The sequence below is a fragment of the Onychomys torridus genome, chromosome 19, assembly GCF_903995425.1.
Source record: "Onychomys torridus chromosome 19, mOncTor1.1, whole genome shotgun sequence".
Lineage (NCBI taxonomy): Eukaryota > Metazoa > Chordata > Mammalia > Rodentia > Cricetidae > Onychomys > Onychomys torridus.
The window spans coordinates 23466267-23490431 of NC_050461.1; the positions used below are offsets into that span (position 1 = coordinate 23466267).

At 36.4% G+C, this 24165-nt stretch overlaps 1 protein-coding gene across 3 annotated transcripts in view; it reads left to right on the forward strand.

Annotated features, from left to right (window-relative positions):
• Positions 1-24165, forward strand: part of Nkain2 (sodium/potassium transporting ATPase interacting 2) — a 1137884-nt gene that overhangs the window by 522173 nt on the left and 591546 nt on the right. For all 3 annotated transcript variants that reach the window (XM_036168793.1, XM_036168794.1, XM_036168795.1), the window contains one exon: positions 19398-19535. In XM_036168793.1, the coding sequence (XP_036024686.1) occupies positions 19398-19535 (138 nt within the window). The remainder of the gene's footprint in view (positions 1-19397; positions 19536-24165) is intronic.

The following is a 24165-nucleotide window of genomic DNA, read 5'->3' on the forward strand; positions in this document are numbered from 1 at the left end:
TTAGGCCCATTGGCTCTGATCACAAAGTACTAGGGTCTGGTTGTCTAAACAGCTCTTCCCGTTCAATGGCATCAGTGTGTTTCCCTCTAGGGTGATAATTGCTCAGAGCTCATTGTGGCTCATTTCTTTATAATGCCCATAACAGTGCTTTTTCAAGGGAAGGAATTGAATATTTTAGTGCTGTGATAAAATGCAAGAAGGCATGCTGCTGTAATGTAGTTGGCCTCATCTGGGCACAGTATGAACAGTTGTATTTATGACAGCCATTTCACACTTTGTATATTTGGGAAATGGTGAACTCTTTATGTGTGCATATATAAGCGTTTGTGAAACTTTCACAAACTGGTAAGAACAGAGTGCTTGTCTAATTTTGATTTCTAAGGTTATTTTATTTGGTGTGTCTTTTATTTTGTTTATGAGTTTGTGTGTGTGCTCAGGCACATGCTTACATTAGAAGAGGTCTGAGGACAGCTCTCAGGAGTAGGTTCTCTCCTGTCACCTTGGGAGATCTGAGGTTGAACTCAGGTCTTCAGGACTGCAGCCAAGTGTCTCTGCCTACGGACCTATCTCACTGACCTTGCTTATTGGACTTCAAATGTGATTGAATGGTGTCAATCTGGGAATTGGAAGCCAAGAGGCTGACTGCTTCTCACTCTACAGAGATAATGTGTCCATTTTTCTTGGGCTGCTATTTTGTCAAATACACAGCTGCTGGGTCACCATTTGAACCTTCATTGTATAGAGGGTTCTGTATTTTCACAAACTCACTCATAGTGCTTCAGAAGGAAGGTTTGCATTGCATTTCTTTACTGTAAACAGAAAATTCAAGAAAGAGTGCTTAGTTATAGATGCTGAATGAGAAAAAGAGAAGCCCATCACTGTCCTTCAGCTGTGTTCAAAGCTCTTTTGTTGCTCATTGATACATAAACAAACATATGAATCTTTATTGATTTGCCCACACAGTAGTTGAAACTTTCATCAGAGGCAGAACCAGTTACAAGATGAATGTATAAAAACCACATTCTTCCCCGTTTGATTTAGTCACACAGTCTCTACTCTGTGTCTACTCTATTCACCTGTTATATACAAATGTGAACTATGTGAGCATCATTTTTCTACCTTAGACTGCTGTTCTTCTGTACATAAGCAATCTAAAAAGAAAGAAAAAAGGAAAATAGACTAAAACAGCAAGCCACATCTTTCGGAAATTTCTCTCCATTGAACTAGTGGATGTGGGATAGAAAGCCAATTTTAGATAACCAATTACAAGTGATATTACCCCTTGGAGTGTTGACAAGAAGTCTATTTTCAGCAAAGTAAGTGAGTGAAAAGAAAACTGTGTTTAACCCTTGTGCTCAGAGATAATTGGACAAAATGCTATGCAGGTAGGGAAATGTTGGTGCTGCAAAAATCCAATAGGTCATTACACACAAGTAAAGGTCACAAATTCATCTTAGGCAAAGAACATGGTTTTTTGATGAAGGGTGATTTTTTTCTCAGATATTTCAGTGAAAACCTAGATAGTTCTGTGGACCTTAACTGATTATTTACAAATCACACATTGGTGGAATGTGTGGCATGCCTGATTGGCTTTAAATACAACCAAATAGCATTGCCATCCAATGAGCATGGAGAGGTAGCCCAGGGATTACCTTCAAACTGGCAACCCTTAATGCTTTCCTCTAATAATGAAGTGTTACTAGAAAAAGAAAAAATGTTAAGAACAAAACATTCTATCATCAGTGTAACAGGCCCATAGTCAATATGTATCTTTCTTTTCCTTAACATTTGTATTTGGAAAACCTTAGTTTCAAATCTCTGTTTTAATATCTGGTTCTAGACAGCCCATAGGGGGAAGAAATCTGTTCTTCCATTTCTTCATCTGTACTACCTTACTGTAGCTTGAGTTTTCTCTCCAGATCCCACCAAGCCCCAGCAGTTCTGACAGCCCACTTATAAAATAACCACTCAGACACTTACATTATTTAAACTGTTTGACCTAATGGCTCACACTTCTTGCTAGCTGTTGTTATATCTTAAATTAACCCATTTCTATAAATCTATACCTTGCCACATGGCTCGTGGCTTACCAGTATCTTAATATCTTCCTTGTCATGGCAGCAGCTGGCAGTGTCTCTCCACCTCAGCCTTCTACTTTCCAGATTCTCCTCTCTCCTTGTCCTGCCTATACTTCCTGCCTGGCTACTGGCCAATCAGTGTTTTATTTATTAAGCAATCAGAGCAACACATTTAACATACAGAACATCCCACAGCTCTTAACATTCTATTTATTCCATGTCATAGTATTTATTGTAAGAGATCAGAGATGATACTGACATGCTTAATACATTGAAAGCAATAGCATCAAGTTATGTGTGGACACATGAACAGTCTTGGCTTATTCTTCATGTGGATATTTCCATAATATCCTTCCCCCTGGGATAAACTCATGTTAATAGCTTAGGTTCCTTGGTGAAGTGTTAGATGAAGACAAAGTACAAGCAACATATTCCTTGAGAAGTGGAAAAAGGTCAAACCTTATTCCTGCCATCTCCAGTGCTTTTGTCTTAGGATGTGTCTGTCATCCATCACCTTTCTGTTCCAGAGAAACAACTTGCATAACCTTGATTTGTTTAGTCATCTAAAAGATTCCATCCATTATCAATATGGGTGAAAGCAGATGGGATGGCCAATAAATACTTAGCCAATGAGTTTATCATCTGATTTATGCTATGGTCCACTGGCCTCAGGCTCAAACAAAGTGTGTGAATATTTGTCTTCAAGCCTTATCTATTCTTGCATGTTCTTTGTGAAAATGCTCATTGCTACATGCTCCTGACCAATAAGACCAGGTTCCATCTCATGTTTTAAAATGTAATCTATAGATGTAATTCCTCAGTTGCTTAAAGTACTTATGGGCTCAAGGATGAAAATGATCCCTCACTTCAACCAGAAGGAGTTTATTCACCCAGTATTCTCTGAACTCTTTAAATTGGGGTATATAATTTAAAATGGAGACTTGGTCAGTACAAAATTATATATTACTAATGTTAATGAAATCACTATTTTCCCTGAATCATTTATAGAAGCCCATTTGACACACACCGGGACATGAAATTTACACAGACATGAAGTCTATTGTCATTTCCATAACTAGAGGGAAGAGAAGTTCAAAATGGATATTTTCACTTTGCTTTCAAAGCATTCATTATATTGCACTATTTTCCCATGCAGTAGATGTGTAATAATTTAATTCTTGAAGTAATATGGCATTAATGCTGTTGTAGTATTCTTTTTAATGATGAAAAACCTGAAATGTAAACACAGGAACTAGACTAGCTGAGATCATATAGTTATTGAGCAGTGAAGCTGGCGCTGGGGTCCAGGCAGCAGTGTCTAGTGCTTGCCCTTTTAAGACTCTTTGTATTTACAGCTTTAAGGTATTCGGTCTTCATCATGCCACAGGTAGAAGGAAATACAACTACGTCATGAAAAGGAAAATGCTTTGTTTTTGATGCAATCTGTGGTAAATAATAAAATAATTCAGCTAAAGGCAGGATTTTACAAAAGGCTTTAGTTGTCTTTGTTCTTTATTATAGGATCAAGTAAGCAAAACTGTAACTTGAAACTGTAGCATCTAATAGTGTAAAATTGGCAAGACTTGAGGCCTCTTGATTCTGAGATGAAAATGTAATTTTTCAGCTAGTCGGACCTTTAGGTGCTTATTTTCTCTAGCGTAAAATGAGGAGACATGCATTCATTTTCTCATTAGTAAAATGCACTAATTTTCTCTATTGTAAACTGGGGGAAAATGACAGTTCCCTCAACCTAGGATTGTATCATAGGGAAAATTAAATAGTGTACATTTAGCAAAATGAATTTTAGTTGAGTGTGGGAAACATTTCTCACTTTATACGAAATAATTTCATCTTTTTTTAAAGCTTTCATTCCATTTGGCTGTGGCAGATTTGTCCTTAGTTATTTGGTGAGTAATGCCATCTCTGCTGTCTGATCAGTGTCCCAAGAATTTATGTCACATCAATCCATTATAGGAACAATGATTATTTTACTGACTGTATTGTACTCAACACAAGCTAAAGTTATCAGAGAGGAAGGAGGCTCAGTTGAAAAAATACCTCCATGAAATCCAGATGTAATGCGTTTTCTTAATTAGTGATCAATAGGGAGGGCTCAGCCCATTGTGGATGGTTCCATCTCTGGGTTGGTGGTCCTAAGTTCTTAAGAAATCAAGCTGAGCAAGCCAGGGGAAGCAAGCCAGTAAGCCGCACCCATCCATGACCTGTGCATCAGTCCCTGCCTTCAGGTTCCTGCCCTGCTAGAGTTCCTGTCCTGACTTCTTTTGGTGATGAACAACAATGTGGAAATGTGGAAGTATAAGCCCAATAAACCCTTTCCTCCCCAACTTACTTTTTGACCATGATGTTTCATGGAAGCAATGGAAATCCTAACTAAGACAGATACTACTCAAATACTACTTATCATTTAGTTAAGTGGATTACTTACATTGTTTCTTTCTCTTTTGGGGGGGGGGTGTATGTTCTCTCTCTCTCTCTCTCTCTCTCTCTCTCTCTCTCTCTCTCTCTCTCTCTCTCTCTCTCTTCATCTCATCTCATCTGGGACTCACCAAACAGGCAAGGAAGGATGGCTATGCAGTGAACTTCAGAGACTCACCTGCCTACCTGTCTCTCTCCTATCAATATTGAGATTACAAGCATGTGACACCATGGCAAGGCAAGAATTTTATCACCTGAGCCATCTTCCCAGGCCCAATTCATGCTTTTAAAATCTTCCACAGAGTAATTTGTAAGCCCAGGTCAAATCTCAGCCTCTCATGTAGGTCCAAGCTGTAACACTGGTCAATATAGATGTTGCTATAGGTCCTCACTATAGAGAGGTGATTGCCAGTTCCTGTTAGTTACTAAGGCACACAGTGAAACCCTGAGCTACTCAACTTACCTATCCACACATTTTCTCATAGCCTGGTGCATACATCATAATGCAGCTTCATATACTCAGAAGTAATCCTTAGTCATTTTGTCTCCTGATCTTATTTCCATCGTAAATCACAAGGTGTGAGGAGGTCTCTTATGATATGAGGACATACACATACATCTCTCATCTGGGTGCTCCCTCATCCTGGATGATGATTCTTCTCTTCTAGTGTTTGTGTAGGTGTTTGTGAAGGAAGGACCTGGTCCTCATGAATCAATCCCATTCCTTATACAAATTTATCTATTAGTTTCAAAATACAAAATTTTTACTGACTCCTTGTCTGTTTACAATTGCATCCCTTTAATCTTCCTCCCTGAAGCAAGGACTGAAGTACCCGTTACCTCAGAACTCTAAAGGAGTATTTAAAGGGGCAATACTAAATAACTTTAAGCATATACCTCAAACTATGACACCATTCATGATCTATCAAGAGATTGCAGGGATAGATAGGGGTTGAGTAATTAATCACCAGAGTGACTGATACTCCTGCTGCCTTTGCCGTTCATAATAACTACTCATCATGTGGTAAAATGGGAGTCTCACAGGCTGTGAGACAGAAAGAGGACCTATTTGATTAAAATCGAGCCTACTCTGCTGGTTGCTGAGACCTAAGGGAGTGTTGCCACATGGGGTGCTATCAAACCTGTTCTTCAAGTGTCTGTCTTCTTATTCACCACCGTTTAACTTCATAAACAGACATCCTCTATTGTTGGGCCATTCTATGTATAAGTCAGGGCTATTCCCGGGAATTTCGGCTTTTCTGACAAAGTGTATGATAGAACAGATGGATGATTAATGTCCTCATTGATTATGATTTGGTTAAAGATAATGGACCAAATTATTAGTAATGATTACACAGCCAGTTAGAGATGGAGTAGCAGCTATAAATCACCATGGTACCAGGCAAATTCCTTTCCTCATATTTACCACTGTCATTATTTAAAACCATATTAAGTGCGATTCATGTCTTCGTTTAACTCACATCACACACACACACACACACACACACACACACACACACACATTGAGCATCAAGGATGCGTCAAGCATTGTTCTAGGACATACATTAGTAAGCCAAAGAGAAAAGTCCTCACCCTCATGAGATTTACATTTTAGTGAGGAAAACAGGCAATCAATAAACTAAATGGTCAAAATGCTAGTATATTAGAAAGCAGTGATAAGGTTAAATGAGAGAAGACACTGAACAACTGAGATAATGGAGAACTTTCCACAGGTATATGGGTAGAGTTTTCCAGGTGGAGAGCACAGAAACTGTGAAAAGGCCTGCTGCTGATGCTAAAGACTTAAGACCAGAGAGGCTGTAGTTGAGGGGGTAGAAATAGAAACACGTATAAGGTCCACAGAGAGAGATGGAACAGGGAGCTGTGTGATAGGAGACACTGACTATTTCTAGTGATTCTCTTTGGCTCTAGGACAGGAAGTCATTGGGGAATTTTTAGAAGAAGGGTAACATGATCTCATTTTACCCTTAAGAACCTCACTCTGGCTGTCCTCATAAAAACAGATAGCATGTTAACAAGGGAAAGGGAAAGTTCAGTAATTTCTGAGCTATTATAGAAAAGATGTTAATATAGTTGAGACCCACTAGATTATATTTCTATAAAAATCTTTTGTTTTCGTTGTTGTTTTTTGTTGTTGTTTTGTTTTTTTCAAGACAGGATTTCTCTGTGTAGCTTTGGGCCTTTGCTGGAACTCGCTTTGTAGACCAGGCTGGCCTTGAACTCACAGAGATCTGCCTGGCTCTACCTCCCAAGTGCTGGTTTTAAAGGCGTGCACTGCCGCCACCACCACCCAGCAAAAATCTATTTTTATTCTTATTTTTTATTTTTAACATATACATCTTATATGTTTTATTATCTTTGTTAAATTATTTAACACCGCTTTGAATTAAATTCATATTTATGCTTTTTTCAGAAAGCACTTTCATATTTTTAGATTATCCTGATCTTAGTTATGTAGAATATAAATATCACTTTTTCTTATGCTTTATTTCCAATACTGTTTTATAACAAACTTGCTTAAACGAGCTCAATCTGGACTTCTCACATATGTCATTATTATAAAATACCCTCAATTTCGTAGGGATTTAAACTTTGAACTCTGAGTTACACTAAAACAGCTGAAAACTCACAAGTTATTTTGTTAAGACAATGAAAGGAATTCAGGCAATTTTCTTTGCCTTTTATCAAAAGACTCATGATGATTTTCTTAGAGAAAAATCATCTGGGCAAATAATTGGTAGACTGTAGTACTCTACTGACCAGGCTGTATTTGTAACTCACTGATTTTTGTGTGAGTTCTGAATGCCTTTGCAGGACTGTGGTTGCATAGGGGCTGAAATAAGCCTGAGCCTGTAAACCAGAAGCTCCTTGAATCAAAAAGGACTGGGAAACTCACAGGCGACGACACCTTGGTGACCTGACCTACACAGCTGTATGACAGTGGACGTGGCCGAATTTAGCTCTAGTCTAGAATCTGGGCTTACTTTTTCCTTTGGTCAGTGAAGCAAAGGAACACAATCCAGATAACCGGAAAATCAGAGATCAACTAAACAGCAACAACGAAATAATTCTTCTGACATTAAAAAGCCTTAAGAGTAGGGAATTCTGTTATTATTTCAGGGTTGATTACAGGTTTTGTTTTGTCCGCTTAATTGCTTGCCTGTGAAAAAATTTCATTTCATGTAATATAACTTAATTTAACATACTATTTTGAACCCAAGTCATAACCTGACACATTGTACACAAAAACAGCTGTCTTACATAGAAGTTTTCCAAAGAGTTTTATTAATAAGTTATTCTTTATAACACTTGCAAACTTCTTTCAGTGGTCTCTGTTGTTAGGTCAAGCTTGGTTTATTTGGCTAGGACATGTTGATTTATTACTATTACTTGACTACCCAAGAATATTTGTCTTCATATATCTCATGCTAACATGCTAGATGTGTTTGTGTATATTATATGTATGTGGGTGCACACTTGTTTTGATTGCTCTAAATTTTAATTAGGTAAATTGGTGTAGAGTGCTTTTTAAGATATTGAAGAATAAGATACATTTAACTGAATCTTATACCAACATTTTACAATTTGACTGCTTTTTTTTCCCCTCTAACCCATGGACTGATCTGGAACACAGGTGAAATCATCGTTGAGATATAATGGTATAGAACTAATTTACTTGAACACTCTTTAGCATCATGAAGAAGATATATGAAGAGTAGTATATGGCTGTCATTCATCAGCTCTAAATGGACATAGATATAAATGTGGATATGGGAGTAACATACATGAACTGTATATTCATACGCATCATACATTTAGTGATCTTCCTTTAAAAGCAAGGACATGGGATGGAGAGTTGGCTCAGAGGTGAAGAAAGATTCAGTGCTTCCTGATCTCCCAGACTACCCAGGTTCTGTTCACAGCGCACACATCAGGTGGCTCACAGTTCTCTGTTTCTCTGGCTCAATGGGATCTGACCTGTGATAAAGGCACCTAAACAAAGGTTAGCCTGATTCCAACAGTGTGATCACACACACACACACACACACACACACACACACACACACACACAGTACTAAAAATTAAGTCAAAATTAAGTAAAAATCGAAGGAAATGAGCAACTTAATGGAAAGAGTTACTAATTATATTCTTCAAACTTTATCTCTCTTCTGTGATTAACATACTCAAGGAATTAAAAACAACAATTTAGTCATAAGGGAATTTCAAAGAGATAGGTCTATTCCAACATTCTTTAAACCTTCTGAATTTGGCAATGGAAAATGTTATCTTTCAGGACCTTTGCCAGTAAACTACATTTAAAGCTCAGAAGTGTTTTTCAGAGCTCTGAAAACAGCACTCTCCAACATCCTGATAATGAATCCTTATAAAATTGTCAAGCGCAGGAAAAATGGATGGAGAAGATCATGATTCTGTATCTATAGGTCAAAATGACCACTTTAGAGACATCCAAGGCATCTTTATAATTTCAAGAATCCTGTCTGACATGGATGGGTGATGGTTCATGGGACATTATTCTTTATACTGAACTAATAGATATTGATTGATTCTGGAAAAGGGGTGCTATTATCTTTATTTATGTACCTATTCCTGACTCCAACATACAGCTCTAAACCCATAGTCACAATGATGGCCTTGGTTAAACTCAGTGGATCAGAACTAATAAACAGGAATTTGAAAAGTGATTTATAGGCAGGAAGGATGGGTAGACAAGAATTATAAGAATGGTCTGTATTCATTGTATGTGAAAAGAATCAAAGAAAAAATGTGTGTGAAATTCTCAAAGAACAAATCTAATTAATAAAAAAACTGAATATTGACTTGTGTACAGCGATATACAATAAATCCAAAACCCTTTGCATGTTGAGCACATATTTTACCTCTGAACCATTCCCACAACCTTGCTTCCTTATTTTTAAAATGGAGAAAACGTTGCCTCATTCATTACATTGTCTGAACTCACTAAATAATGCATACTGATAAAATGCCTGAAATCATTCTGTATGTACTGATAGTAGTATATAAAATGTGTGCGTGCGCAGAGAACAATGTATAAAACATATCAGACTTAGTGCTTTGAATTTTCAAGTAGAAGGCATGAAATATATTTTGTGTCTTGACAAGTGTTTTCATTTCTAACACAGGCCAGTTACCTATAATGCAATAACAGAAGCTGTGAGAGAACACTAATGCTGGGAGGGATATCACATCTTCCTACATTCACCTCTGTCAGTAGGAAAACAAATAGAGTGGCTATCCCTTTTCAGAACAGCATCACTGGAATCCACTCTGGTGAATTCAATAATAAAGCTACTCTAAAAGACACAGGAGACATGGTGTTTGCCAATACCAGAAAGAGAACACTTCACTACAAAAATCTAAAATGTTCCTGAAGCCCACTGAAATGGCATTCTCCTGTATTCCTGGTTAGAATTTCTGATATAACCCACTACGGCAGTAACTGTTGGACATGTTAGCAATCGTGATAACACAGCTCCTTTCATTCCAACCCTTGAGTGGCCTTTAGCAGTCACGGTAAGTGAGGCTGTCATGCCATCTTCCATCCTTATGAAATTGAAGTTTATGAAAGAGACGTCACCCAGAGTTTGAGAAATATGATTGACATCTTCCATAGAGCTACCTTACACTAGTCAAAGAAATAATAACTGTGCCCTGAGGCATGTGCTTGCGTCTGGGTTTTTGGAGAAGAACAGCAGCTCAGAGGGAAAGGAAATGGAGAAGACATCATGCAGGTCATTCAGTCACTATGATATCCAAGCTATCACCTTCAATTATGCTAAATATTCAGTGTATACTTAACAGGGACAATCCCAAAATATTGGTGGCATTATCCGTCTATTGCCTCAACTAAAAGAAATATGGCTAATGGGAAGAGAGTTAATGTATCCCAGCAGTATTTTTATCTTAAATTCTTTTAAAAAAATGCATACAAAGGTACATAAGTAGATTTTGAGACTAAACCTGAAAGTTGTCTTTATATTCTTGTCTAATAAAGATACATGATGCATATTTTGGACCCTTTATCAGCTCTTCAGAAAAAAAATGTCTATATCTACATAAGTTGACACATTTTAAAGTCTCCATATGGCAGCTTTAATATGTTTATTATGACTTTTTGTTAAAAATATTGTATTTTTTCTAGAGACAAGTCATTTGCCATAAGAAAACAAACCTTTATGATAAATAAGAATAAGAACCTCACAAACTATTTCTGTTTTGCTTTTACTAGGCTCTTAATTGATATGTAAGTCAGTGCTAAACAAATATGTGATGCTGTGAAGCTTGGCAACTTTCTCTAAGTATCTGTAGTTTTTATGAAGATAGTCAGCATCCTCATCTGCTGTGCTCTGTACCAATCATGTTAGCCATAGACTGATGTTTGTTTATATGTGCTGGGCTAACACTGGGAGACTTGGAATTTAATTGGAAAAATAAATATGTGGAAGCATAATGAGGATTATCTGGTCACTTCCTTCCAGGCTATCTTATAAATTTTGTATAACTATGCTTCAATTTCTGTTATAATATATTCCATATTCAATATGGATTCTTCTAGAGAACATGAAGTGTATCTGGTCAGCTCATTGGTGAGTCTTATTCCCAAATCTCTTTAAGACCTATGTCAAGGCTTTGATTGGCTTACTATTTTTAGTATTTCATCAATGCTTATAAAGTATATGTTGTAAAATTTCAAATAAACACTGCATAGTTTTCTCTAAATTGTGCATATCCCACCTTTTTTGTTTATTGACTTGATCTTGACTCTATTGTATAGAGACTGAAAATTCAAGATCTAGTGGTTACTTTGCTTTTTTGAACTCACACCTGTAATGTGCTTTAGTGACAGCTGAAAACTCCCTAGAAAAACTGTCATTTTGATATGTTCCGGGTCTTTGAGAGGTTAGTTTCTCATAGAACAAAATTATAGTCTCCACAGAGAAATCAAAGTAGTGATCTCTGGACCTCTCCTATGAATGTGTTAGTCCATTTCGCATGGACCTACTGAGATGCTAAACTTGGTAAATGAGTCTTAGACTGTGTTGGTTTGAAACGACTTTGATATGTAACATCCAATAAGTATCTTCGATTTTGGCTTCATAGGAGCCACATTGATAGCAAAAAGTATCAGTTCAACTTTTTTTTTCAATACAAATGTTTTTACCTATCCATGAAATTATCTGTACCATGAATTGCACTATTTGTAGGAATGGAATAATAGTAATAATTATGACTATTTGCAGGGTTCATGATGACTCTGTGAATTTGAAAACCATAGACTTCAGGCATAAAAATAGATACAAGTTTATTTTTTGATCTTGTTCCAAGAACAAAGAACCTTTATATTTGTTTTCCTATTGAATTAGAAAAGCATGGAATGTAGAAGTACTAAGAGATAGTACGTTACTAACAAAATATGAATAACATACAATAAAGATCTTGTATGGTTAGCTGCCAATAGCTTGAAAAGAAAGGGACATTTGTGTCAGAATGCAGGGATTTCCCTATAATCATGATAGTGAACATGTTAGCCTTTGTGATGGTTAATATGCTCATGTGTAAAACAAGTATAATATCTTCTAATTTTTGCATAGTTTTAGGGGAAGCCTTAACTAAAAAATGTTAAGGTTCTAACAGGGTGCCTACAATAAGTATTATTTAATTATAATTAATTATAATTATAATTATGACATCAGAACCCAGATAAATCTGTCCAGTGAGAGGACAGAACTTTAAAATATAATGAGGCGATATTAAGATAAATCCATAGCATTTTTAAAAACCTCATTTCCAAAATTCAATAAATGTTAATGATTGCATTCCATACCCTCCCATACACACATTTATAAAACAGCCTGTGAACATAGAAAAAAAGAATAAGAAACTCTGATTTTGTAATTTCATTTTAATGGGAAAGAATATTTTTATTTGTGCTCATTTATTAACATACTGTGTTGCTTTACACAAGGTTTTTCTTTTTTTTTTTAAACTAGTATAATATGCTCTTCATCAGCTTGTCTTTTTGATAGCATGAGTGTTGATGGTTTTAAATTGCTTTGTAGAATGAACAGCTGTGAGAAATGATAAATGCTTTGTTATTATTAACAACTAGAATATGAGGTACCATATTTAAAATTATATTTAAAATTATTATCCAAAGTCGGGGCCACCTAAATTAAGTACTCATTACTACACCTCTAAATTTTCTCAGAAAAGTGTGAGTCTACTTTAGTACAAATGCAGCGTATCAGAATTTCAAGTCACAGGAAAATTCACTTCTGTAATAGACATAATGTTCCCATTTGATTCCTTTGTTTCTATGTGAAATCACTAATACATTATTATGAGTCTTCTTTATAATGAGTATTATTAGTCTTTTTAAAATTATTTTATACTTATTGCATTATTTTATACATGCATACTTACCCACACATAAACATGAAAATACACACATGTGTGTGGAAAGGATGTATGATGCAGGTGGCATGGTGCATATGTGGAGACAAGTTCTCTCCTTTTCTTCCATTATGTGATTTCTGACCATCCATCTCATGTTGTCAGGTTTGATGGCAAAGAGCCTTCACCTAAATTCTTTATTCATGTTAGCTATGTGGAGGCAGGTCTTATAATGTTCTTTATTGGAGGAGTCATAAAGGTTGGCAACACAGGCAATGATGTTTGGCAACTGGGTTTTGTTAGTTGTTGCCATGTTACTTCAATAGATCTGAGACACTAAGTACTATGTCAGAGAAAATCACTCTTCAACAGCCTCCCTCTACAGAATTTAAATTTTTTGGTGGGATATCTATCACAGTATAATTTGTATTCATGGCCAAAAGTATAAGAAACATTAAATCATTTCTAACTCCAAATAAACTAGCAGTTGCAAATATCTAGAATGATATTTGAGGTAAAATACTGGTATCTGAATTTGTATGCAGGTTGAAATGTGTGTTAATAGTAGCAATCATCTTAAAATGCAAACCACGCATTTAATGCATGCTCTGTATAGATATTACTCTTCATTTATCTCCATGAAGACTGGAGGAGATAATCTGTTACAGTTATCCATTTTACAAATAAAGAGAATAAGATTTATAGAGATTACAGGAACTACCATGATCACACCATGAGTTCAAATCTAATATCAATTAATAATTTTAAAGTATGAGATTTCAACTGGAACTTTATGCTGGTGTCTGTTCTAATCAAAGTAATGCAGGCCAGATCTATTTGCTACAGTGTTGTCGAGGTGCTTGCTGTGGGTCTGACTGTGATAATGGTGTTGGCAATGGTTAATTTGTTCTAAGCGAAAATCAATTATTTAAAAGAGATGATTCAATTTAAATAAAACAGTGTTATTCATGACCCATTGTTGCCAAATACCTGATAATTTTTTTTAAGTGTAAGTAAATGTTCTTGGGTGAAAACCCTGTTGCCTTGATTTGTGGTTACTGACTATTCACTGCAGATGATGTTTAAAGATTATCTTCTTCATGTTTGATGTGAATAAAATTACTTACTGAGATGGAAATGCTGTCCCCTTTATATAATGTTTGAACACTGACATGCGTGTTTGCATTTATTTTGTCCACCACAAGCAAAAAGGGAGAAATGATCACTCTGTTTATACAGTGTTTTGATTTTTGACATGTGACATTTTGTGATAGTCTAAAGACCTCAGTGTCCCAGCCATGTTGTGGAGTAACAGCAAGCCTCTAAGATATTTATAACTTTATTGGGATTTATATTAAATCTATGAAAAACTAACGTGTAAACTCAGGCTATTGGGAGCAATTCGGCCTGTAGACATATTATTATGTGTCAGTTTTGTGTATTCACACTAGTGGCTTCCAAAACATAGAAGAAAATTAAATACCTAAATTAAAATGAAATGCCTTAATAAAGTACAACAAGGAAGGTTTATGAATGGACAATGTGCTAGTACAGAAAATATGATGGATTTCCCCAAGAAGAAGAATATACAAAGTCATGACCACATTGTAGTCCCATTTATGTAAATAAGTGATGAGAAAACTGGATCCCCACATGTTGCAAGTCTATGCAGTTATCCTGGCCTCTATATTTTTATTCTATTGCAAAGCTGTGTAGTCTACAGTAGTGCTCCATGTTTGTACTGTTGGCCTTTGAAGAAAGAAAGTAAGATTCATTGGCTCCTCCAAAGCTTTAAAACATTTAAGGAAAATAATGCCATATTTATATTCTGAGGCAAGGAAAATCTTTGTAACAGTATCAGAGAAAAAAAAGAAAGAACTTCATTTTAGGCACATTGTCGATACAAAAATGACAAATAATATTTCTTCAATTTTGTTGTTGAGTTTTAACACAAAATAGAAATGTGCTGGTAATAAATCATTCCCAGTATGGATTTTTACCATGGATAAATATAATGACAAATGCATAATAAGGAAGACTTTAACATCATCACTCACATTGATGATCAAAGATGACCCCCTAATTTGTTGAAAATAAAAACCTTAAAACAGTAGTAATGCCTGGGCCGCTATGATTTGTGAGCCAAGGAATTAAAGGCAGTAAATTATGTTTATAATAAACTGTTGTGTTGAAGGACCAAAATTTATGTATAAGAAAGGACTAAGTACAAAAGCTGTTTACATTTATTGTTTTGTGTGAAAATAAGACAGTGGAAAAAACAACAGTATTATATTTTTCCAGACTGATTCCTTCCATTCATATATCAGATTATTTGAAGGGCATCAAGTAAATACATTTAAAAGTACCCCATGGGCAAAACGAGAAAACCACTAAGAATGCATCAAAAGAGGCACTAAATAAAATTAAACCAAAAAAAGCAAATCATGAGTTTTGCCTTCACTAAAGTAAGATAATGTCAAAAACTGAAAGTATGGTTAAAGATTCTCTATACTCTTCCAAAATAGAACAAGTAATGAAGCAATATACTTTCTGCCACCAGTTTAAAGCCTTTAGCATAATAACAGGGTACATGGAGACATGGAGTGTGTGTGTGTGTGTGTGTGTAGGCCAAAAGACTATGTGTCTTTCTCAATCACCCTTCTACCTTGTATTTTGAAATGGTCCTCTTATTGCCCTGGAACTTGCTGATTTTCCCTGAGGGTCAGCCAGCAGGGCCCCAGGATTTTCCTGTGTCTACCTCTCCAGCACTGGGATTACAGACACTATACTTGGTTTCAAATACTACTATTGTGACCGCAGGATAATCAGACATGCTACATCTAAGAATCCTTAGTCTACAGAATCTGACAATCATATTTGTGTCCTGGGATTTGTACAGGACTGAGGAGGGGTAAGTATGTATCCAGAACACAGGAGGGGTTTAGACAATATCTTACTCATATTTATTACTCTTCTTGATGGGAGGAAATCTGAGGAAAAACTGAACCATGCCTAAAAATTGTCATCTGTCTTAGACTCACTGAAGACTTCAATTCTTCAGTGTAGCTTTAAGCTACAGCACCTGTAATAAGGCTATTTATTATGTACAATAGAAAAATGAAAAAAGATATGGAGTGTGTGTGTGTGTGTGTGTGTGTGTGTGTGTGTGTGTGTGTAAAACATCATTTACAAGGTTATTCTGTCTTCATAATTTCATGAGGAAGAAGGTATTAGTTCTGTCATGATGAACCCAATAAATATTGTTAAATTTCATTTTAGCCTTACAAACTTTGCAAATACATTATTGTTTACGTATTTTTATAATTAATGATAGCAGTATGATCTTTTTGTATAATTGGTCCATTTGTTCAGAAAGTTCCTACTGCTTGACTGATAAGCTTTGTGCTGGTCTCCTGCTGTGTCCCCACAGTTATGATGCTCAAAATACATAAAGTTCAGATTTTTCTTGCTGCTGTCTTTCATTTCTGTTTACTATTCAATCATAAGCAAGGGGGAAGGAAGCTTGATATGGAAACGAGCTTTCATATACATATTAGGAGTTATTCTGTCAGAAGAACTACCTAATCTTCCGTACTATTTATGAGGCACTCAAGGTGCATCCAGCATTGCTTTGTGTCGCAGATAGATCTCATTTATCTTGCCGAATACTCAAAATAGCTAAAGGAGTGTTTTAGCTTCCTGGATAGCAGTTCATTTATAAAGCTGCTATGTTGAAGTTCTACAGACTTTTGTGGTCATTAGGCAATCAGAATATTGCATTTCTTTATCTGGTGCTATGATGGATTTAGCATATGCAAGGGACCACAGACTAAACCATCATCATCATCACCATCATCATCAACATCAACCTCTTCCACCTTTCCCTCTTCTTCCTCTTATCTTTATTTTCCTCCTTCTACCTATATCCCTGCAAAGATGCAGTATCTTTTAGGTTGGGTTGTAACAATTACTGTTATTGCATGGTTGAAGCTTTGCTTTAGGAAATGGGGGAAATATGCAAACAGCTGTTGGAAATCTCTTTTGTCTTTCAAGTCCCCAAGAGGAAGTCTGTTACTTAGCTAAAGAACTGAAATGGGAAAGTGGGAATGATGCCAGTTCAAGAAGTCTTCAAACTAGGCCAGATGGACAATTTGAAACTGAAAAAAAATGCATATAGGTAACATTATATGGAATAAGCATGTTGTATTTATGTATTTAGGAACACACACACACACACACACACACACACACACACACACACAAGAAAAGAGGCCATGAACTTGGGAGAGAGCAAGGGGTGTACATGGGAAGGGTAGGATGGAGAAAAGAGAAGATGGAAATAATGTAATTATGCTATAATTTCAAAAATGCTATAAAATATGTGTTATTGAGGGTGGATCTCTATGTACACACATATGGGCTTCACATATGTGCAATTGCATATATATGGAAATCAAAGGACAGTTCTTGGGAGATTGCTTTCTCCTTCCACTGTTGGGTCCATGGATCTAACTGGAGTCATCAGGCTTACACAATAAGCCTTTTCACCTTTTGAGCTGTTGCACTGGCCCCCTAGGTATTTATTTTAAAAACAGATTGCCTGGTTTGAGAGTCAGCATTTCTTGCTAATAAGAAATACCATTAAAGCATAATGATATTAGTAAATTGGGGAGTTTTTATTAATTAAATTAAATTTATTTTACATCCAGATCACAGCTTCTCTTCCCTCCTCCCCACTGCCTCTCCCCACCATCCCTCTGGCCCCACATCTACTCCTCCTCCTTTCTGTTCAGAACGGGGCAGGAATCCCATGGGATATCAATAAAACATGGCATATCAAAATGCAGTGAGACGAAGCACCTCCCCGTGTATTAAGACTGGGCAAGGCCAGCTGGTATGAGGAACAGGCTTTTGAAATTGGAGAGCTTTTAAATGACCATTTCATTTGAAAACATTGCTACTTTTCCTGAATCTTAGTGTGTACTGTTGAGACTATTTGCAGTGTTTTTTCTCTGAACAATAAGTTTGTTATCAGTCTACCTGAAGCCAGGCAAGACAGCCAAAGGACTGTTTGTTTTGTTAAGTCTAATGAAGGATTTGTCAATAATGCGTATTTCATTATCGAATGTAAATGGTAATTTCAGGGCTACTGACAATTTGTTGCTGTTATTTTGTTGTTTTTATTTTTACCTTTTTTTTTTTTTTTTGGTTTTTTGAGACAGGGTTTCTCTGTAGCTTTGGAGCCTGTCCTGGACTAGCTCTGTAAACAAGGGTGGCCTCGAACTCACAGAGATCCACCTGCCTCTGCCTCCAGAATGCTGGGATTAAAGGTGTGAGCCACCACTGCCCACCTTATTTTTATCCTTTCACTGCTTAAAATTTTTATATGTTTTAATTATACTCTGGGGAGCATAGATTAAATTTCCTTGCTTGATAAACAATGGTGACATTTTCTTGTTTTGTTTTTTGTTTTTCACATTCTTATTTCCTTTTTCATCCTTCTTTCCCATCGCCTCTCTAATGAAAACTCTGTATTGGTGGAATTATTAAGGCCACTCCACATAGTTAAAAGGGAGGTTTGTTTTGTGGGGTAGCTTACAAATGAAGGGATAGGTTGCAGGGTCTGGGAAAGGGATGGTGCAATCCGGGGGTGTTCTCTGGAGAACTCTGTTCTGTCTACCTCCAGCGTCCAGGGTCCCGGAACCAAGAGAGACCTCTCCTCTCGATCCTGGGTCTTCAGCATCCTCCCTCAGCCCCACCTTGTGGGCGTGACCATTAGCAAAGCCTCAATGGGGGTTGGAACTTCCAGGCTAAGGCTGGAATGCCTACCCACTAAGTCTCTGTTTGCTCTAGAGCTCTACACTGGAGCTGAAAGGACCCTTTCCATCTCTTGAAGTTCCTCACTTTACATTAGGAAGTCAAACACTCAGAGAAGAAATGACTCATGTAGCTTGTTTGGTTGTAGATCTTCATCCAGAATCCCAGAGGTTCCCTGACTTTCTTCTTATTCCTCTAGATCAATTCCCCTTGTGAATACACAACTTACAGAGCAACATTTGAGGAGATCCTAACAAGCCCTGCATGGTGACTTGCTTACCTTTCTGGTTGATGACCTCAAATGGTTAATAGTGCATGTAACAATATCATTTGTGTGTGTGTGTGTTTGTGTGTGTCTGCAAACAACATCTTATAAACAGTGTTTGGTGTCTCTATGGAATTATGCCTTAAAGGTGACTGGCTCTCTGTGGATACTCAGATGGGGTTCTTTTGCAATATGCCTGAACACTTCATTCGCACTGTTAAAAAAAATGTCACATACAATAGTAGAGTTATACTTGCTAGTTATACTGTCACAGTGATCCTTTCATCTCTGACCCTGTGATGGCTCTCATTTGTGCTGACCTCTTCCATCCTCTTTTGCTGTTCTAGGTGTGTGTGCTCGAGAGACAAATATTTGATTTCCTTGGATATCAGTGGGCACCTATCCTGGCAAATTTTGTACATATTATCATCGTCATCCTTGGTTTGTTTGGAACTATTCAATATAGACCTCGTTACATAACAGGAGTAAGTACCTTCCTGCGTTTACCTACTTTACTGAACTGGAGAAAGATGCAAGTTACAGAAGGCCTACAAACTAAATATATATCCTACTTTAAGGGTAGCATAATCTTAAATCATGTGTTAATTTTCATAGTTTCAGATGACATCAATAGTAATTGAGTTTGACAATGGATAAAATAATATTGTATTTTCATTAATTGCACTTTGGGCAAATGTTTTCATATAATTAGAAGCAGAACCATGATCCTATGTTTCTAAATTATCAAGTTGTGGCCTCCAAATTAAGAAAATTTGATAAGGTTATTTTCTCATTTAAAATAATCCTATCTCAAAAATTAGATAATCATAGCTTAAAACCACTGCAAACAATTATGTACTATTGATGTGAAAATTTCTATACACATTAGGAATAATGTTTGAACTAGTTAGAAACTAGAATATTTTGGACCATTGTCTCTGTTGTTCCTGTAATTCTCATTTTGACTCAGAGGAAGTATTTTGCATTCCTATTCAAGTCAAACTTACTTAACATAAGTGAAACTCAACTGTGTTTCTGTTGCTATGGGAACCATAATAGGATTTTTTTTTTAACTTAGTATATGCCTCAGATTTCTGCTATCATTCACTAATGTAGGGGGTTTATTTGATGATCCTATTGTTGCTTTTCAAATTTAACCTTTTTTATCCTATTCTATTTTGACAAGGGCAAATGTATAGGGACTTATTTTAAACATTAAAACTCATTTGTTGTTACAGCATCTGTTAGCACAGTTGAAGATGGCTTCCTAGCGCTCACATCACCAGGGCTTTTTGGCTTCTCAAGTTTCATGAGACTCCCTTCTCATATAAGGGCCCCTTGCCTGGCTAGTATAGTACTCCTGAACATAGATGAATCTCACTGAAACTGAGGCAATAATGTAATACAAGATGCATCCAGGAGGTTCAGTGTCTTGCAAAGGAAGCAAGAAAGTCTACAACCCATGCATCCAGGAATGTGCTCTGAGAAAGGGCATGCAATGTGTGTAACTAGGTAGTGATTTATGGTGTAAAAAGTGTTCTGTTGAAGGGTAAATTTTTCTATGTTTTAGTTATTATAGATAGTATTGCCCATTTCACAAATTCATACAAATATACAGATTATTTTTCTCAGATTCACCTCCACCTCCATTGCTCTCTTTGTCACCTTCTCTGGCTGAACTTCTCTTTTTCTTTTTTCCAACTAGTCTCCCTACCTTGGTGTGTGTGTGTGTGTGTGTGTGTGTGTGTGTGTGTGTGTGTGCGCGCACACGCGCGTGCGTGCGCATGCCAATGACTTTCATTAGGATTGCTCCCATGAGCATATAGATGAGGGATGTTTATTGGTGCTTGGTCAACTTAGTTGTAACTATACCACCACCTGAAGGAAAATGATTCCCCTTCTCCAGCAACCCACTGAATTCTTATAACTTCTCAAGGAGGGGTGGAGATTCACAAGACCTTAGCTCATCAAAGACAGAATGTTGTTGGGTCCAAGCCCTTACAGATGGGATGCAGGTAACTACAGCTGCTATGAGTCCATGAATTCAGTGACTGTATAATTTACAGAAAACACCTTGCACAACACATCTCCCAATCCTCCTCCTCATCTGACATTCCTTTTTCTCCCTCTCATGCTTCGTAGTCTGAGGAGTAGGTGACATAAAGGTCCTGGTTAGGGCTGAGTACTTAACAGTCATTTACTGTCCGCACTTGGGTCGGTTTTGAATCTCTGAAGCAGAAGCTTCCCTGGCCAAGGCTGGGACAGCACAGTCTCTGAATACAAACATACATACTTAGCAGGCATTTTGACAACATGTCCCATTAGCAAAACAATGTTTGTAGTATCTCTCCCAGGACCTATGAGTTCTCTAGTCAGTGAGATTTGACCAGGTTTACATGGTCAGGAATGCGTTACCTTATGAGGAATGTGACCCATATTCAATCAGAAACATTCGGTTATTCTCATAATAACTGCCACTATTGTGCCAGTAAGCGTATCTTGTCTGTCAGATCGGTACTGCAACATGCCATGCCAAGTCCACATCTGTTAAGATTATGGATGACTCTTTTCTTCTGGCACTGGCTGGCATCAGACTTTCTAGCACAATGAATACTAGCTAGGAAAGAGGACATTTGGTTTATTTTCCTGTGTCCTATATCCAAAGTAAATAGTATCTTCATAAAGATGGCCTTACAGTTAAATTTTGGTGTGAAACCAAGAACAGTAGCAATGGCCTGTATAGTTTTGGTTGCTTCTGATACCTTCATAACCAACAACTCAGAGAGCTGTTTCTCACATTTGGCAGTGGGGATATTGTTTAATAACTATTGGCTTCTGGGAGCAGCACTGGCCGCTCATGCAGTGTACCTTCATTCAAATTATCATTTTTTTAATTTTTTTTAAAAAATAAACTATTTTTAGTTAGCTTTTGAAATAACAGGTTCCCATATAATAGGTTAAAATACTAAGTTTACATGATTTCTAATTTTGGTTAACTCTGCCTCTCATACCTTTCTTCAACCCCTCACCAAACTATTTTGATCTAAGGTAGAGACTGTAGTACAATGACGAGGAGTGGACCATTTGTAGTCAAAATATCAAGGCTGAATTCTTGGATGTAACAAGCTATTAGTGGCTGTGTACAACTCTGTCTCACCTAGATTCAGTATTTTTCTTTAGAATAGAAGTATTAATTGTATTTTTCATAATATTTTAGTTGATCTACTATCAACTATAAATGAAAAATCTGACTCTGTCATTTTGTGGTTTTATTCTTACAATTAAGGTTGCTTTGAGTACATTAAATAAATATTATGTCTGTAATTATGAATAAATAGTTGGGATGAAAACCAAAATGTCTGAACAATTTACAATTGAAGAGGGAAGTCTTAGATATGAAGTAGGATAGTTTATGAAATACATTTATCACAATGCTTAGTGTTCAAAGGTGTTCAATGCAAATTACCCATAGCATTTTCCTTATTACTATTCAAACATAATACTAAATAATACATTGTAGCTGTAGTCTAGGAAGAAAGGTAACCTAAGTGTTGGTTGAGCTGTATTCTGTGCCTTTCATAGCAAGTACTTTGAGACTACTCTGGATTCAAAAGGAATCTTCCCATAAGTCTTAGATCTTTGTCTAGATGTGTGTTAGACCAATTTGAGACCCTGCTGGGGTTCTGTGTCACAACACATTTTCACACTACACCCTCATTTGCTCTTCTTTATAGGCAGCATTCTGAGTTTGACATTTTCTGTAGACACTGTCTTACACTGAGAATCATTTGCCTATTGCTGACGCTAAATTTCTGTATTCAAACTCAGTGAGTCCTGGGTTAGAAATATAACCTTCAAGTTCTGCTTGGCAATTCATGTTGTCTTTATCACTCTTTTACAATATCATGTCATATTCAGCTAAAACATTGCAAATAGCTCTGACAAATGCTTTCTTGACAACCCTTTTTATTAGATGAGCATATCCACAAGTATGCCATTTTAATTCTCAATTATTTCAGGCTCTGACCATGATCATTGTCTCAGTACCTATCACAAGTTATCTCTATAGCCCTAAAACACAATTTTCTTGCTGCTTTTCCCATCTCTACTAACAGTCCTTTCTCTTCTGTTCTCTGTTGGCTTTTCTTACAACAACACTGTAGATTTGGGAGTTGTATTGTATCTCTCTGTTTTTAGTAATAATTTTTAAAGTTACCTATTTCTGTATAATTTCTATGACTGAGGGTCTAAAAGTGGCTTCAGAAGAAATAGGAACATAGCATAAAAATGGAATAAAATTACAGTTTGTCCAAAGAAGACAAAAAAAAATGCACTTGAAAGAAACTTACATAGAATCTTAAATGATAGAAATTCTACTTCTAGAGAAGAAAAATGCATGGTTAAGAGGCTGTAGCTGACAGTGATGTACTGGTTGCAGTTAAAACTTAAGACTTAGAATATGAAAATGACATTTATTTAATTCTTCATTTTCTGAATAGGTAGCACTTTGTGATTTTTATATTTGTCATTTTCTATTTTTTTATCAGTAGTTCAATATAAAATTAGGCAAATTCACAATTTCATTCCTGACAAGTATTATGGACAGTTTTATGTTTTCTTTAATATGTACTGATGAAAACTATTTGAAAATTGAAATTTTTATTGTATGTCATCATATAACAATTTTAAATCTTTTGATATATATATATATAATATTAAATTATAAACATATATTCCATTGTTTATTTGAACCTTCTTAACTTTAATGTGTACATTATTTATTCCCTTTTACTATTATAAATTTTACAATGTTCTCCATGAAAGTACTCTTGTGTTTATCTATGAATTGTTCCTTAGAAGAAGAATAAAATGTGTATGAGTATTTTTAAGATATAACTGTTAAGGTGTTTGGCCATCTGATCACCAGACTAGGTCAGATCAGGCTTTCTCTCGACCATTGCCAGCAGTCTACAGAGGATGTATCATTGTAGATTTCTGGGGAACTCTCCAGCACTCTGCCCATTCCTGTTCTCATGTGGTCTCCATTTATCATGGTCTGTTATTTCTTGTTCTCCCTTTCTGTTCTTGAACCAGCTGGGATCTCCTGCTCCCCTA